Genomic DNA, 18,390 nt, shown 5'->3' with positions numbered 1-18,390 from the left:
ATATATGTCAATGCTACTCTCTCACTTTGTCCCACCTTACCCTTCCCCCTCCCCGTGTCCTCAAGTCCATTCTCTACGTCTGCGTCTTTATTCCTGTCCTGCCCCTAGGTTCATCAGAACATTTGTTTTTTTAGATTCCTCCACCTCACTACAAAAAACTCAATTTCGTTTCTCTTTATGGCTGAATAATTGCTTTACAATGGTGTGTTAGTTTCTGCTTTATAACAAAGTGAATCAGCTATATATATATACATATATCCCCATATCTCTTCCCTCTTGCATCTCCCTCCCACCCTCCCTATCCCACCCCTCTAGGTGGTCACAAAGCACTGAGCTGATCTCCCTGTGCTATGCGGCTGCTTCCCACTAGCTATCTATTTTACATTTGGTAGTATTTATAAGCTCATGCCACTCTCTCACTTCGTCCGAGCTTACCCTTCCCCCTCCCCGTGTCCTCAAGTCCATTCTCTACGTCTGCGTCTTTATTCTTGTCCTGCCCCTAGGTTCTTCAGAACCATTTTTTTTTAGATTCCGTATGTATGTGTTAGCCTACGGTATTTGTTTTTCTCTCTGTATGACAGACTCTAGGTCCATCCACCTCACTACAAATAACTCAATTTTTGTTTCTTTGTATATATGTGCCACATCTTCTTTATCTATTCATCTGTTGATGGACACTTAGGTTGCTTCCATGTCCTGGCTATTGTAAACAGAGCTGCAATGAACATTGCGGTTCATGACTCTTTGAATTATGGTTTTCTCAGCGTATATACCCAGGAGTGGGATTGCTGGGTCGTATGGTAGTTCTATTTTTAGTTTTTTAAGGAACCTCCATACTATTCTCCATAGTGGCTCTATCAATTTACATTCCCACCAATAGTGCAAGAGAGTTCCCTTTTCTCCACACCCTCTCCAGCATTTATTGTTTGTAGATTTTTTGATGATGGCCATTCTGACCGGTGTGAGGTGATATCTCATTGTAGTTTTGATTTGCATTTCTCTAATGATTAGTGATGTTGAGCATTCTTTCATGTGTTTGTTGGCTGTCTGTATATCTTTGGAGAAATGTCTGTTTAGGTCTTCTGCCCATTTTTGGATTGGGTTGTTTGTTTTTTTGATATTGAGCTGCATGAGCTGCTTGTATATTTTGGAGATTAATCCTTTGTCAGTTGCTTCGTTTGCAAATATTTTCTCCCATTCTGAGGGTTGTCTTTTCGTCTTGTTTATGGTTTCCTTTGCTGTGCAAAAGCTTTTAAGTTTCATTATGTCCCATTAGTTTATTTTTGTTTTTATTTCCCTTTCTCTAGGAGGTGGGTCAAAAAGGATCTTGCTGTGATTTATGTCATAGAATGTTCTGTATATGTTTTCCTCTAAGAGTTTTATAGTGTCTGGCCTTACATTTAGGTCTTTAATGCATTTTGAGTTGATTTTTGTGTATGGTGTTAGGGAGTGTTCTGATTTCATTCTTTTAAATGTAGCTGTCCAGTTTTCCCAGCACCACTTATTGAAGAGGCTGTCTTTTCTCCATTGCATATTCTTGCCCCCTTTATCAAAGATAAGGTGACCATATGTGTGTGGGTTTATCTCTGGGCTTTCTATCCTGTTCCATTGATCTATATTTCTGTTTTTGTGCCAGTACCATACTGTCTTGATTCCTGTAGCTTTGTAGTATAGTCTGAAGTCTGGGAGCCTAATTCCTCCTGCTCTGTTTTTCTTTCTCAAGATTGCTTTGGCTATTCGGGGCCCACCCTGATTCTATATGACCTCATCTCAACTTCCCTACATCTGCAAAGACCTTATTTCCAAGTAAGGTCACATTCCCAAGTCCTGGGATTTAGGACTTTAACATACCTTCTTTAGAGACATGATTCAACCCATAACAGTCAGTTAGCATTGACTATGATGACGAGTATCTAGTAGCATTTTCCCAGATGTCCCACAGATGCGGTCTGAACAGTGGATGAGGCTAAATCCAGGCCGTGGGAGGGTGTGGCTCAGAACAGAGTTGCCCTGCCTGGGCAGAGGCAGAGTTGGTGAACTCACTTGGTCCTCCTGGGATGTTGCAGTGCATGAAGGGACATTTATTCCTCTTTAGTGTTATCTCCTGTTCCAGCTGAGACCCAGTGTGCAGCTGGGAGGTGAGGGAGGGGGAGGGGAGCTTACTGTTGGGGAGGGGAGGCTATACTCACTACTCCTCCCAGACCAGATCACAGAGGCCTCGTTTTCTAGGGTGGAGCCCCTCTGTGGGCTCTGAGAAACCTACACGTCTGCACTGGTAGGTGGGCTGCCTGGCTCTCCCTGGAGAAGACCTGCCCAGGGCAGCCCAGGGATGTCCCAGGGATGCTCTTGGAGTTGTTTTCTTTGGGACCATCCTCTGGGCTCTGCTTGATAATTTTCAGGATAACACTCAAAGAATAGAAACAGCAAGTTCTCTTTAGACACAGATGGCCACACCAGTGCGTTGCAACCCTAGCTGACGTGCTTAGAACGGCTTCCAGTCCGTGGGGCAGCACAGCACACCAGGGGTGCAGCATATCTTATATCTGTTATGTATATGTGTACACCGGGAGCTGGGAGGACCTAGAAAAGTGTCCCTAACCCAGCTTGGGTGAGAAGAAGAGGAACCACGTCCCAGGGAGGTGACGCCTGAACACCTGGATCAGTGGGGTGATGGAGAGGCGAGAACACAGGCTAGCAAAATGGGGGGACGAGCGTGCAGGGCACACTGTTTGTGATGCATGGCAAGTCTTTGGGCTGGCTGGGCTTTGTTGGCTAGTGCAGCAGTTAGGAGGCTTGTCTGCTCCCTGAATGCATTTACATTTCAGTGGGAGTTAACACTTGTTCAGGTTTCAGACTGGTTCTCATCAGAAGCTGTAAGAGCAGCTAAGGTCCTGGAGGAAAACCGGTCAGTGACAGGGGCCAGCACCTCTTCTGGTGTGTTGTACTACGTTTTACCCGAGGGTCCCACTGACTGTGGGTCTAATGACATCCCCAAGGGACATCTCTTACTGTAGGACAAAAGAACCTGCGCAGTCTCTTCCTGCCCCGTGACACCAGCATCCAATGGGTTCTATTGTATACGGTTCCCATGTCATAGGGTGCCATCGAAGATGAGCCAGGGATCTCCCCCGGGTGCCAGGTGGCTTGAAATATCTCATTAGGAATAGCTGTGTGGGAAGAAACAATATTTTTAGCCGTGGGTAGGCAGTGTTACTGAAATATGAGTTATTTGACATTACGGAACTTAGAAGCATCAGTTCAAGTCAGATGGTGCAATAATAACTGTAACCGCAGTGGAGACCACAGATCAAAGGGCTGGGAAATGGGATTCAGCTCTGGCATGTTTCTCTGTTTTGCATATTATTAAGTAGTACTGAGCCAATCTCAGGATACAGCGTTACCAGAGACAATTCTTGCCTCCGGTTGCCTGAATTTTACTCTGAGGATGACTTGCTGGGCTCCCAGAGGAATTCTAGGGCTTCGGGAACTGATCAGGTCTCTGAATTTCTGATGAGGTGGGGTCCACAGTGGGCCTACGGTGTGAGGTTCACCTCCTGGGGAGAGAAGCAAGGTCAATGTGTGGGTTTGCCGGGACGTAGACCCTGCAGGGTTTAGTGTTTGGGATGTTTACCAGGAGTGGCACCTGGGATGGACATCGTGGAAGGGAGGGGCAATCTCTCTACCTGCGAAAGAGGGTCCAGGTTGAGACTGTGTGTGCGACTTGTCCATCCTAAGACTCAGTGGCTGGTCTTTTCACCCTGCGTCCATCAGCGGCTGGGTGTGGGCCACCCTGGCTGGGAGTGTGACATTGGACCCGGTGACTGCAGCAGAAGCCATTCCCGAAAGGCAGACAGCTGAGCCCCAAAGCCAACCCCACTCCCAGCAGCTAGGGCAAGAAGGTCTTCCCTGAAAGGGCATCTGGACCTCTCGTCTCTCTGTCCACCCCAGGAAGCTCCAAGTACTTATTTCAGTGTGGGTCCAGATCACTCAGTCAGTAAGCACGTCATGGCCCATCGAGTTGGGAGGATGGCCTATTACTCTGGGTGGTGAGAAATCAGAACTGCTGCTCGTGATGTGAATGCACGGCTAGCGTAGGTGAAATCGGTACTTAAATCTACTTCCCTCTCTGACCTGATATCTGCACGACTCACAGGTCCCTGGCCAGGGCGTTCTCATTCCTGACCAAAGGATCAGTCACCAGAATCTGAGAGCCTGGCGGGGGAGGCGAGGCCCCCAACCCAATACCCCTCCCCTCCTCACAACCCCTCTCACCTACTCCCCAGAGTCCGACCCAGAAGGTGGTCTTTGTTAGGCATCCCTGATTAGCCAGGTCCCGCAAGTGTCTGGTTCCCCCCCCTAATTTAAAAGGGTGGCTTTGGTTCCTCCTTGCCCAAAATGCTTCCTAAAAGGAAAACAGTGAACATTCTGGACGGGCAGGGAGGTGTAGGAAAAGAATGTTATTGTATGAGGTGGGGATCCCCAGTTTGTGTTTGCTCACAGGGGTCACCTGGGGGTAAGTCCCATCATCTTCCTGCGTGTCTTCTCTGTTCTCTCTGAGTGTGGAGAAGAGGGCAAGTGGTCCCTAAGGTCCTTTCCAGGGCTGCGATTTCCTTATTCCTGTCTCCACCGTGGGATGTGGTCTTATTCCGTCTCCATTCCCCTCAGGTCCGGGTGGCGAGTCCCACGTCCCTTGACTTCGGCAGGCCGGTGTTCACACTGCCCTGTTTCCTTACCAGCCCATCCAGACACTGATGTGCTCTTCCACTGGGCAGCCCTACCTTCCTCCCAGCAGGTGGGGAAGCGGGGTAGGAGGGAGGCTGGGTAGGGGCACTGATTTAAGGTCAATCCGGTCTGGGTAGGTGGGCAGGAGAGGTGGAGGGGCTGACAATTCACTGCCAGGCTTGGGGCAGGGGTACGACTTCAGCGATGCATGGGGGAGGGGGCATGGCCTTAGAAGGGCATCCCTCAGCCCGTAGTTGATACGCCTCTCTTTACCCCAAAGCCACAAACTGCTCAGCCAGGTGATGAATCTAGATTTAATATGGTTTCATTTTCTGGAAACTGCCCAACCCCAGCTCAACTCAGCTGAAAAGGCAAGAAGCACTGATTCAGGGCAAGAATTTGAAAGTGCAACTACATTAGGAGCTGGAGTGGTGAGATGGGAGCTCCTTCCCAACATCAGGGCTGATGCCAGACGGCCAAGCTGTCGTTTCTGGCGAGGTGACAAGGCCCTGATACTCTGCTGTGAGGCACTTGCTCATTACCTGGCATCCCTGTGGTCATGGCCGTCTGCTCGGTTCTCCCCCCTCACAAGATGGCAAAGCAGATCGCACAAGACACCAGTGCCAGCATGCCGGGCACGAGGAGGATGAATGCACTCAAAGCCGGACAGAAACAGAGTGGCCTTCCTAGAAGGTGCCACTGGTATTTGAAAAGGGCTCCTAGTTAAAATACATGAAAAGGCCCTTCTAGTCAATGTACCAGTACATAGGCTTTGTCCTCAAACGGTGTGGTACTTTTCCATAAATTGCTTGATTTTTAGATGCCATAAAAGCACCACATCTCTTCAAATGAGGAAGTGATTGGTACCGGCCCGAATAAGCATTCTCGGGTAGACCTGGGCTGCTTACTGCCGTCACCCAGAGCACACAAGGGACAACGTAGAGTCGAATCTCTCAAGCTTAAGACCCTTGAAAGTCTGGCTTTTTCCAGCTCCCTCAAAAGCACGTAAGAGGTTTAAATGGTAAAAAGTATGCTTCTGGGTAACTGTTTTCCAGCCATGTCATGGTGCTTGTGTTTGAGTTGAGTTCGCTAAGGTCATGCTAGGTAGACCCTGGGGTCGTGGTGACTTAGCGCATCAGAAGTGTATTTCTCAACCACATAACATCCAGTGGGCACCAGGGGTTATGGCTGTGGGGCCGCACTCCATGTGGTCACTCAGGATCCCAGGCTTTCAGAAGTTTCACTTCTTTAACACGTGGCTTCCAATGGACTAGGGGATGAGTATCCAAACCTCAGGAGAGAGAGCAAATAGAAGATCGTGCAGCCGGCTTTCCAGGCCCGCCTACAAGAGTGCACTTTGTTTTTGCCCAGATTGCATTGGCCAGAACTAGTACAGGCAGACTAACTGCGAGAGAGGATGAGAAATTCAGATTATTTTTTGTGGCTGGGGAGAAGGAAAAATATAATGGTGTCTCTGTTATAGAGAGTGTGGAGGATTTGTTTCCAGAAAATTCTGTCTCATCATTGGTGCATAGATGGTATCTATCTATTTATCATCAATCTATCTATCTATCTATCTGGCATCTATCTAACCTCTATCTATCTATCATCTATCATCATCATCACTATCATTTACCATCTTTAATAACAATGAGCCCCTATATAACACCTTTCAAAGCAAAGTTAAGATCTGGCAACAACTTGCATCCAGTCACGTGACTCCCTCATCCTGCCCGTCTGCACTAATCACCATCCTGAATCCTGTCCTCATTTTTTTGCTAAACATTTTCAGAGTTGTATCTTCTCTACATGTATCCTAAAGACGTATCTATTTTTATTTCAGTTTTTTACTCGTAGAAAGGATCTTGTGTACATGCTCTTTGACTTGGTTTTTCCATGTAAACATTCGACTGCCGCGGTTCATCCATATTCTGGTGTGTTGTGGGACATCACTCATATCGTGGTTCTCCCTCAATTTGTTCATCCCGCCTCCGGCAGATGCGCATCGGGCTGATTGCAGGTTTTGCTATTTGAACAATGCTTCCACCCTCATCCTTTACACGCCTCGTGTCGTGCACGGAGCAAGAATATTTCTTGCCTGTCAACTGGAGTGCTTAGCTTGATGAGATAATGCTTAACTTTCAAACTGCTCTTCCTATCAAAAGTGTGTGAAAGACCCTGTGTGTCCATACTTTCACCAACACTTGATACAGTCAGATATTTTCATTTTTACTAATCCCTTCATTGTTTATTAATGTGCATAACACACACACCTTTTTATGCTCAGCTTCCCCTGGTAGCTGGATTCCCTAAGCTGTCATTATTTTTCCTACTTCTTGCTGCATCCCAAAGCAAGACGTGCTACACGATCTCAAACCAGCTCTCAGATGGGAAAAGAAGTTCTGATTGAAAGATTTCACGGAAGGGGCAGACCTGCAGGCAGGTTGTTGTCAGTTTGCGGATGGGTGGCCCCTACCTTTGCAACATTTAATTCCTGCGTCTTTTCATCTTGGCCACTCCAGATACTATTACACAGCTCTACAATTTTGCTGATTTTATGAAAAGCAGCACAGAAATCGAGACCAAAGAGGAATTTCCTGAGGAGCCAAGGCAAGTTAGCAGGCTGGAGTAGGGAACGGGGCTGAGAATGTCTGCTGGCTGATGGAAAGCCACACAGCATCCTCGGAGTACAGATTAGAATAAAAGTGATTGTTTTCCCCGCAGCGGCTCGGTCTGGCTCATCTGCACTTGGTTACAGGTGCAGAACTATGCCTCCAAGCCCTGGATGTGATAGCCACATTCACATCTGCCCTCAATCTGTCTGGTTCAGTAGGGGCAGTCGTGTGAAGATAAATCATGTAAACAAGTTACAGTAATGGAATACTTACTTATAAACTGCATTTGCAAAGGCTTGTATCCACTGTTCAGAAGAAAGAACGTGTTGTCTTGCAGCTTGTTAAGAAAATCCACCTGTTTTAAGGGTGCACCTGCTCCACCCAGGCAGCTGGCACCCTGGGAAGTGAGGAATCCACATCGTCAGCTTTCTTCCTTCAAGTCGGGATGGGGAGGTGGCGGGGAGGGGGGTGGGGAGGGCGGGAACCTACTCTTTAAGATGCGAGCAGCTTTTCCATCTGGGTGCACAGCCCTTCAGTTTGATGGAAAGAGCAACAGAAAACATAAAGGGCGTGTTCTTCTCGCCCATATTTTCTCCTCCCCTCTCCTCCTCTTTGTGGCTTAGTAATTTATTTTTTTCTCTCTGCCTCTGGCCTTCCTCCTGAGATGGGGGCTCTGTGTTGGCCCCGACGGAAGGGATAAACAAAGGGAAAATCTGAGTTCTCCATCCACCACCCATGTCTCCCCTCTGATGTGGCAGAAAGAGAAAGAAAATGCCTCTGACCCACTGTGATGGGGAGAGGTGCTGGTGTGTACCCATTCATATCCTACGGAAGGAAATGGTGCTTCTCCTGACAAAAGTGCTCCGTCAGGCCACTCAGACCCATCAGCTGGGGACAGTTGGGCTCATCGCCTGTTACCGCCAGCCACCTTGGGCCCTCCCCACAGCTGTCTCCTCTAGGGCCTTTGGGAAACCCAGACAGAAGAGCTCTTACCTTTTGGAAACCTGTTCACTCCCCTGCCTCTGCCCACATCCCCCATCTCTACTGTTCGCTGGAGACAAAGGTCCAACCCTGAAATCTTAGCAGGGACTTCTAAGCCACAGAACACGTAGAGATTCTAGAATGACATAAGAGAGAGATAGAGCCACTGCCTACTAGCTGGTATGAATATTTTATTTATGTGTGGAAGGAGATAGGGATTCTGTGTGTGTTTCTGCAGAATGGTGTGTACCGAGTCCAGTGTGTGAACCTTCTCGTGAGATCAGAACCTTGGAGTTGTTCACTGCGGCAAACCTAGTGCCTAGAGGGGCACCAGCACATAGTAAATGCTCAATAAACCCCAGGTGATGAGTAAAAGGGGGATGCGAGCGAGGCTGTAGGATATGCTGGACTTGGGCAGAGGCTGTTTTGTAAAGGTCATAGAAAATCTGAGGCGCTGGGGTTCCTGGAAGCCTTGGGCTCCACTCAGCCCCCTGGCGTCTACAATCCAGGCTCACACGTCCTGACAAGGCACAAGGGGCCGGAGAGGGAGAAGTGGCCGGGGACCAGATGCACACGTGTGTGCCCTCAGAGGCTGGCCCAGGCTGGGGGCATGTTTGCTGCTCTCCGCCCCAGGTGTCATCGGCCAGCCCGAGCCATATGTGGACGAGACTGACAGATATGGTTCCACAGCCCAGGGCCTGGGATGAGGCACGTGTGCCCAGCAGAGGCAGATGCCTCTGAGTCAGGATCGCAGTGCCCGGTTTTACAAGTGAGGAAAATGGTGCCAGTAAAAGGCAATTATTCAAGTGGTGTTAAGTCAGCTTTGCAGCTCCTGGCGACGCCAAGCAGAAGAGAGAGAAGAGAGTGGTGTGGGGAGTTCTCTGTCTCTCTCAAGCACAGGCTGGAAAGCAGAGCTTGCGCCTGCGTGTGGATAATCTGTGGTGAGGGGCCTGGACCTCCAGATTCCTTTACCTGAACATCATCAGGAAGCGGGAGGCAGCATCCGATCAGCAGAAAGGGCTTCGTCCCAGGAAACAGGGAACCCAAAGGTGCTTCAAGCTGGTTGTGTATCTGACGTCCGTCCGGATCTCAGCCACTTCACGGAGGTTCCAGGTCCCCCGTCTGGCCAGCTGGGGGTGTGCGGTGAATTAAAGGATAACACGTTGGGTCTGTGGCCCCGAGAGCTGGGTTCGGGCATCACTTCATTTGCGTGCTCTCGGCCCCCTTTCTCTCTCGGGTGCGATTTCATGGAAGTCCAGTTTGCTTCCATTTCTGGAGCACTTCCCGTGGTGGTTTTTGCTCAGGCTGCTTCGTCTGCTGCCATGGCAACCAGCCCTGCGTCCCCCACCTTCACATGGAGGGAGATGTGAAGGGACAAGACAGACCCAGCTCATCTGTGGGATTGTTGGTCCCTAGAGGCAGGGGTGGGGGTGAGGGGTCACTGTGGAGATGTTTCCAAAGTCACGTGTTTGTCTCCAAATCTTTGTCTGCTATGACAGGAAGGCTCGCGGGGAAGGCGGTTTATGTGCCCCAGAAGGACAGTGGCAGAGCCTGAAAGGGGAAGGGAGCACAGATCAGGCCACAGACACAAGAACACCAAAAGCGGGCTCCAGTTCAGGGCCCTTTCGCCCGTAGAATAAGAACTCAAAGTATCACAGAGAAGCAGACCAAGGCTTATTTGTTTTGTGCTGAAAATGGACCAGCCCCGATTCTCATAGCTTTCCTCCTTCTGAGTAGAACTTGATCCCCTCCAGTATTGGTAAGAACAAAATAGGAACCATTTCAATAGTCTTTTTGATGTTAATAATTTTAATTTTAAGATGTGGCTGAAGGTAAACGGCAGCAGGATTCCTCCTGTCTGTTTCGCGTTCCTAAACCAGGGGAAAGTTCGTTTTAATTGGTGGCATTTTCAGTCAACCATTCAGCTTGTCAAAATTGAAAGAGACAGAAGTCTAGCCTCTCCGCACGGGGCACTGTGGCCGCGGGAGTCCAGCCCTTTGCTGGAGTGGGCACGGGACATAGAGTGGAGGGTCCCAGCCGGATGAAGAGGAGCCAGCCAGGCTAGACAGAAGGGTGGGCTGGTTTTGCAGGGTGTCAGGCCAAATGGGAGGGCAGAAGTAGGTACTGAAGCTGAGGGTGAGTCAGGCTACCGATGTGCAGGCAGAACAGAGGTAGAATGTGCGGGAAGACGGTAGCACATCCCAGTTTGATTAGATAAACGCAGGTAAAAGCGTCTGGACCCTGAGGTCAGTTTCAGCTTCCAAGGTTCCACCTGGACAGTTGGGGCTCTCCAGGCCACAACATATGAATTCTGGGCAGGATGTCTGCCCGACACTTTCATTTTCATATTTTTAATGCTGCTCCCTAGACGGGCGATAGGAGAACAGACTGAAAGGCTCACCGCGCTGAATTCCACCCCAGGGAGGGAGCCAGGGTGAGGGCTGAGCGGTTGGACACAGAGTCAGCCCCAGCTTGGTACCCGACTGCCACTTACAAACTTGTTACTCAATCCGAAGCCTTAGTTACTCATCCGGAAAATGAGGCTGATGATGTTACCTGCCTCTTGGAGGAACTGAATCAGGTGGTAAGGCTCTTAGCCCTAACCAAGCCTGACTCAGAAGCACCACTTAGTATGTTTATAGTAGTAAAATAAAATCTTCGTTCCTTCTGGGTCTAGAGTTTTCACCAGAGTCAAACGCTGTTGAGAGTACTTTTTTTTTTTATTTTGGCCGCGCCGTGCAGCATGTGGGATCTTAGTTCCCCGACCAGGGATCGAGCCTGTGCCCCCTGCAGTGGAAGCGCGGAGTCCTAACCACCGGACTGCCAGGGAAGTCCCATGTTGGGAGTATTTTTAGATGCAGTCCCTGATACTGATGAGTTCACAAAGTCAGACGGAGTGGCAGTTTGGAAATGCAGAAATATGCCCCCAAGGGTAAGAGTAACACTGTGGTTGAAATTGCCATGAGTCTTAAATCCTATTTTTAAAGGGCTAGTGAGGGGAGAGAGAGTGAGTGAAGAGTAGGTTAGGTTATTAGATCTTGTAGATAAGCTTCGGAGGGAAAATGCCAAAATCTGTGACAGGATATCCAGCGGTGGGGATCACCAAGCCGAGGGCTTCTCTCTCCAAGGGATGGGAGCAGAGATGCCACCCTGGGGAGTGTGAGAGCTGTGGCCACCGCAGGGCCACCACAGTGAGTGGCTATGGGTGCAGAGAACTGGTCTACCCCCAGACTTCGGGTGGAATGTGCTTTTCCTCTGTGGCCACCCGGGGAGCAGGTCACAGCGGGAAGAGCACACGTGGGCAAGAGAGAGGGTAGGACGCAGTTCTCATCAAATTGCTCCGTCTGCCAGTATCAGCACCTACCAACAACAAAAATAGGTTTTAAACATTCGTGAAGTATGGGGTCTTCACAGGCATAAGGCCTGAGTATCAGCTGGCAGTGGAATCAGTAGAAACAAGACATTTTTGTAGATGATATTGTTAATACAAAAGAGAAAGCCTGTGAAGGCAATAAAAGCTATGATTTCAGCACACCGACTGTGTTATCTTCCCCCTTAGTCTTGAATGTGGTTCTGTTTATTTCTCTGCTTCAATATTTACAGCATCCCTCCTGAAAATAAGAATAACGATAATATAAAATTAATAATATTCATACCAGTGGTGGTAATACCTGTTTTTGGAGTGTCTACCATATGCCACAGTCTTTGTTAGATGCTTTCAAGCTTCACCTTCTCTAATCACCGCAATAACCGTGAGAATGTTTACCCCATTTCACAAATGAGGAAAGCAGGGCTCAAGGAGGATATATAACTTGCTCAAAAAACCTAGTTGGCAAGTGACCAAACCTGGATTTGAACTAATGTCTTGTTTTTCTCTGAAGAGCCCTGCATGGGTTTTGGGATCTTTAAGTCAGAAGCTATTTTAGCATTATTAGAAATGGAATGGAATGAAGAATATTAATCTCGGCTATGAAGCCTCAGGTTTCTTTGAATTTTCAGCCAGTGTTCCTGAAATCTACTCTTGAGGAGCAGAAAGAAGCAGAAAGGAAGGCTTCACATCTGCATTTGAAGATCCTGAAAAACGCCATTCCTTACACCTTGAGAAATGTGTTGGGACCTGGCTCTCCTGCTTCCATCTGGACCTTGAAGTTTGTGTACCCCTCTCTTCCTTGCATCTTGCTGCCTTTTCCCCTCATGTTGCATAATCCCAAATAAGCCCACCAGTGCCCTTCATATATATCTTCTTATACCTACTGACAGTAGGATTTTCTCCTGTGCCAGGGAAAAGAATTAGCTCCCGAGTTGGAACCCATTTCTCTCCACTCCAATCCTGTCCATCCTTAAATTTCAACTCTTATAGAGCCTCCTTGAAGAGTTCCCTATAATGCCTCTTGTCTCTGCAAATCCTGTAGCACTTTTTACCAGCCAATTACACTTGCAGCCTGTATTTGGTGGGTATCTCTCTTCTCACTCAATAGCTCATAAAAATTTGGAAGACAGGATCTGTGCCTTCTGTTATCCCGATGCCTCACACATAATAGATGCTCAGTAGCCATTATTGAATAAACAAAATCTCTCCCCTCCAAATTTTCTTTATTTATTATACTGAACTACACCTCTGAGTCTTACACTGTCACCGCTACACATTTAAATATTGCTATATAGAGACCTTGGTCTATTGCTGTATAGAGACCTAGGACAGCCAGTGAGAATCTAATCACGTTCCTGTTCTAATACTGCCTCCAATTCTACTCTGGGCCTTTACTTTCCTACAATACAGGCAGCCCTTTCCTCTGTGAATACTGAAGAGTGATAGAGAGGTTATTCAAGTCTTCAGTGTTTGCTTTGGAATGTGCCAGGGTGGGGAATACTGAGGAAGCTTTCCTTCAGATCAGTTTCAAATTCAGGACATCAGACTGCTTCCCTTACTCTTGTCTCCCTCCTCACAATGCCCCAGTGCCTGGTCAGAGTTCAGTACAATCAGCATGTTCTTAGAGTTTGGGGGGGCGTGTCACCACACATTGGCCCTGATGGACAGTATGACTGACCAGTAAGTGATCAATGGCCCAGCCCCATCTCAGCTCTAGCCAATGATTCAGCACCATGGACAAGGTTAAGGAAAGACAGTCAAGTTTTCCTTTTTCTTCCCAGCTCTCCTGTACTTCTGAAGGCCAGTGAAGCTGGGAATCCTATTCTAAACAAGCTGGAGGAGAGGAGCAAGTGGCAGCCTCTCCTCTCGGGAAGTCTACTCTTTGAATCATAAATCAGACCCTCTGCATGTCTAAAGTGACCTACACAGAAAGAGTTCTCTTTTCTTGGAGTAAAGGTCTCATGCACAAACCAGTCTGACACTTGTTCACTGATAGCGTCCCACTGGAATTTAACTCATTCAGGTATTCTACTCGGGCCATGTCGATTTCAGAGGGGTCTTTATTACCATTTTACTGTATGTGGGCTTGTTCAAGTCAATATTCTTATATAAAACAGTGGGAAAAGCCAGGATATTCTCTTCTTTCTTTGATTTTTTTTTTTTTTTTTTTTTTTTTTTAGTATACACATTTTATATTCTGCCTTTAAAGCTATTTCTGCTGCACAGCTGCTTTACCGAGACTCAGACTCCTACGGGCCCTGCTTGGTCCGACATGTACCTTGAATATCCTTTCACACTGTTTGATTTCTGCAGTCAGTTGTATAATGAGGCGGGAGTGTGCATTGAGTTTGGAGATTCCTATTAACCAGGTCACCCGTGAATCTATTTTCTTGCTTTTCTTTATTAGAAATAGCAGGGAACACGATAATATTTAAACACAACTACTTATAGGAGCTTGGCTTCAAAAATACACCTTACCAAGTTTTCTTTTCCCATTTGACATTTCAAAATGTACTACATTTTCGCATCATCAAAGCGCCTCTTCTCCATTTGCACTCTAGGCTGTGAATACAGACCGTTGCAAATGACAGTGGATGTTTTGGAGGGTCATTTGGATTTGTGATCCTCTGCTGACATATTTGGAGTGTTTCATTCTGCTCTTGGCATTGCCTTTGAAGATGGTTCATAAAAAGACAGACACAGACCAAGACGATAAGGCAGGACAGGTGTTGGGAATAGATAGAAGAGAGCTATCTTCAATACTTGAGGGAGGGGATCTCATGAGAAAGGGGAGTAGAATAATTCTGTGTTGTTCCCAAAGAGAATCAATGAGTGAAATCTACAGGGGGACAGATTTTGAATCGACCTGAAAAGTACCTAAATACTAGAGCTGCCAGGCTCTCTGGAACAGGCTGCCATGTGAGGTCGTGAGCCTCCAGGCACTGCAGGTGCTGTACTCCAAGTTGACCAGGCTGTCTGCCCGGAACGATCCTTCCAGAAATAACAGGTCCATTTCAGCTGTGAGAATCACTGGTCCTTACTCTTTGGCATTACTGTTGGGACTCAGGGCATTGCAAACCATAGGTACTCTTGTCTCCTGGGAGCAGAAACTGTGAATCCTTTTGAACTGCTTAATACAAATGCCCTAACGGGCCAAGATAGCCAAAGGTAAGGTAGAAAGTGAGTTTGGAGTTGTTGAGTAGGCAGCCTTTTATTTCAGGCGGATACTTTACTCCCATGACCCAGCTATTTAGATGATTTTTTTAAATGTCTTAAAATGGACCACAGTCCTTCATCTTGTTGCATTAATCCAGACTTGCCCGATATCTTACCAACATCGGGATGTCAGTAAAAATGGGATAGTGATTCCCATTCAAATAAAAGGAGCTTTACAGTTTATACAGTACATTCTTCTAGATTTCTCCTTTTGATATTCCCCACAGTTCTCTAAGGAGGCCTGGAAAATGTTGTTTTCTCAACTTTTATAGGGAGAGAACTGAGACCTAGAAGGTTTAGTGACTTACCATATCATGCAGCTTGCAGGTAGCGCTTGACCTGGGCTGGAGAGTGGGAATTGGGATCAGGGAAGTTGGGCTGTATCTGTGGCCATGCCAAACATCAGCAGTGTGACTCTGGACAGTGTCATGTGTACGGTGAGGGTGTCGGAGTAGGATGAACTCCATCCTCCACCATACAGGGTGCCCACCCCACCCTGCTGTCTCGGCTTCTCAGGCCTCTTCATATGCATGGCCTCTGGCACAGTCCTTACTCTTTGCTTGGCAGGTAGGAGGTAGGATGAAACGAATTTTGGGGTTAGAGAAAAGCATCCTGATGTGCTGGTGTGTGTTTCCAGGGTGGTGACATTACATATCAGCTACTGTAAGACACCTCTGTGTCAGCTCACTTTCACAAGCTTGAGAACATTGGCTGCATTTTGGTTTGGGGTTTGGAATTTGAGGATATGTTTGTTTACCTTTGTGGTCTCACTTGTGGTGTGGAGCGGTGGAAGTGACCTTTATGAATTTCCTCTACCCTACATGTAGAAAAGTCAGCAGGAATCATGAGGGCTCCTCACTTTACAAGGCATAGACTTGCAAAGAAAGTGATACTTTAATCTGATTTTACTTTTTAATTGTCTGAGTAAAGCTATTGAACTCAAAAGTCAATTTGATATTGCTTATAAGTCTCTTTACAAAACTAACCTGTTTCCATGTACTGCAAAAGCAATCCATGTTCATTGTAGAAAATGTAAAAATAAGGAAAATTACGTGACTACCTATAATCTCCCAAAGATAACTGCTATTAACCTTTTGTTAAAACTTCCTGGAATGGTTTTCTGCACACCTATACATGTTTTAAAAGAAATTAGTATAATTATGTACATACTGATTTGTAAACCTTTGTTGTTAATGGTAAACTTTTTCCTATTTTACTAAATATTTTCTTAAAGGATTTGATCGGAGTTTGGATTTAGGAGCCATGTAGTATTCTAGTGTGTGGCTGTATCAGAATTTCATTTAACCTATTTCCTACTGTTGGCTATATTGTGTGCTTACAATATTTTGCTAATATGAATCATCTTTGAAGATGTCTTTTCACATAAATCCTTGACAATACAGTAGATGTAGGTCTGATTTGTCAAACAAAGAAAACTAAAGCTGGATTTCAGTTTTTCGGGGTATCAGCCACACTGTTGAGCATTTATGAGAAAATGGTCACCTATACACTTACTAAGGTCGATTGACATGATCACCCCAAAGGTTTGGGGAGATCTCCCCCACTGTCACCATCATTGGATCTGGTACCGGGCTCCTGGCTTCTTCACACAGTTAGTGTCCTGCATAAAAACCAAAGCAGTGGATTCATCTTGCTTTTCTCTTCTTTTGCTCCTCTTTTAGCCTGATGAAGTCCTCCGATATCGATCAGGAGTTATTTACAGACAGTTATTGCAAAGTGTGCAGTGCACAGCTGATATCGGAATCTCAGCGCGTGGCCCACTACGAGGTAAGAACAGCTTCGCCCACTCAGTGTGTTCAAATGGAAGCAAGAGTAGCCTGGGTCAAGGCTGTGGGACTTGAGGGTGTTGCTTTCTCGACCTGGGGCAGATCTTGAGAAGCACAGGGCTTGAGCCGGCGAGTCTGAGATCAGGCCAGGACAAATGTGCACGCGTGGGGTTGGAGAGAGCGCTGAGGATGTCACTCTCAGGCCCCTGGCTGCTTCCCAAATTCTGCTTTTTCCTTTGTCCCTCAGCCCCTGGGGACCCAGTGCGCTTTCTCTACTTGTTAAATCTGTCATTGCTCATCCCTAAAGTTCCTTTCAGGGACACAGCCCAGGTTGCATTAGTGCCAGCTTCTCTTTCCTTCTCTGACCCTGAAGAAAAAGCTCAGAGGCCCTTTCTTCATCATTGGAGGGAAACATGGCAGCATCAGTGGTTCAGCACCAAATTCCTTCCACCTTCTGGCTGCTGCCCCCAAAGGTGTTTATTAGCAAGAAGACATCCCCCCACAGGGTGATGCCCAAGTTTTAAAGCCCAAATACTCTTGAAGGACATAATTCATTGGCTTTGGCTTTTTAGGATGGAAGTTCAAATGGCTGCTTTTTGATCTTTTATTGGGAAGAGAGGATGAGAGGAGACAGGTCGACCAGTTTCGGAGGAGGGAATGGCGGGGGGACACGTGTGGAGAAAAGGGGAGCCTGGGCCCCCAGATGTTGCTCAGGGCCATTAGCTTTGCAAGAGAACATATACCAGCGAGAACATGAGCTTTCAAGGGCAATAATTTGTAAGTAATTTTAGCTTAGAGGGCTTAGCCAGCAATTTTCTTTTTGTCTGACAAATGCCAGTTGTCACTGTCACTCACCAAACTCCTCAGAGCCTCAGAATCCTCTGTGCACGAGGAAAATAATAATAACCACACGCACACACACATACCGAGCGACGCATTCATCGACCACGTGTGCTCCTCAGGGTTTTGTGGTGACCAGAGAGACCCCTCGAAATAGCATTTGTGAAAACACTTTGGAAGCTGTACAGTGTGGCAAACGTGCAAAATTACGTTATTTCTCATTATTAACTCCGTGGCAGCAATATTTGGATGAAGGCAAAGAAAACTTGCTCTTCGGAGAAAACTTTTAAAAATCAGCCTCTGTGAAAAAAGTCAGCATATTCTTTTGTCAGTAGGCAACTGAGTGGAAGAGGAAGGAACTGTGAATGCAGAAGAATGATCAACATGGAAGATAGCCATCTTTTGAAATTAAGAATTTCTAAAATCTGTAGGTATTGCTTTGTAAACACATATGGTTTTTATTAATTCCATTTCCCCAGTGAAGGAAAATCAGGGAATTTGTCCCTGCTCTGAAATTCCACAGCCTCCTATTATGTTCTCCCTTTATTAGACTTTTTGGGTTCCATTTTTAATCATCTTACTAGATTCTTGAGGCCAGAAGGAGAGTTTTATTCATTTGATCTTCCATAATTCCTGGGACAGCATGTGCACATCAGAGCTGTTCAGGGAGCTTTTGTTTACAAAAATAACCTGGTGACACTGTCCAAACACTGCTTTTTTGTTACCTGAGCTAGAAAAGTAATGTCAGAAAATCGAAAACAACAATTTTTTTAAAGGAAAAACATCTTAGCAGCTCAGCTACGGGTTTAGTTATTTGAACTCAAGTTTTCCTGTTACCACACTGCACCAGCTGTGGCAT

The 18,390-nt window shown here is 46.8% G+C and overlaps 1 protein-coding gene across 3 annotated transcripts in view; it reads left to right on the top strand.

Annotated features, from left to right (window-relative positions):
* ZMAT4 (zinc finger matrin-type 4) overlaps positions 1-18,390 on the top strand; it is a 422,482-nt gene that overhangs the window by 59,388 nt on the left and 344,704 nt on the right. For all 3 annotated transcript variants that reach the window (XR_014239095.1, XM_082375085.1, XM_082375084.1), the window contains exon 2: positions 16,587-16,692. Coding sequence is in view for 2 of the 3 variants with exons in the window: in XM_082375085.1 (XP_082231211.1) it covers positions 16,591-16,692 (102 nt within the window). In the remaining variant the exon portion in view is untranslated. The remainder of the gene's footprint in view (positions 1-16,586; positions 16,693-18,390) is intronic.

The sequence above is a fragment of the Balaenoptera borealis genome (genome assembly GCF_965194805.1).
Source record: "Balaenoptera borealis genome assembly, chromosome: 21".
NCBI lineage: Eukaryota > Metazoa > Chordata > Mammalia > Artiodactyla > Balaenopteridae > Balaenoptera > Balaenoptera borealis.
Note: the sequence above shows the minus strand (reverse complement) of the source record. Positions and strands in the feature narration are given on the sequence as shown.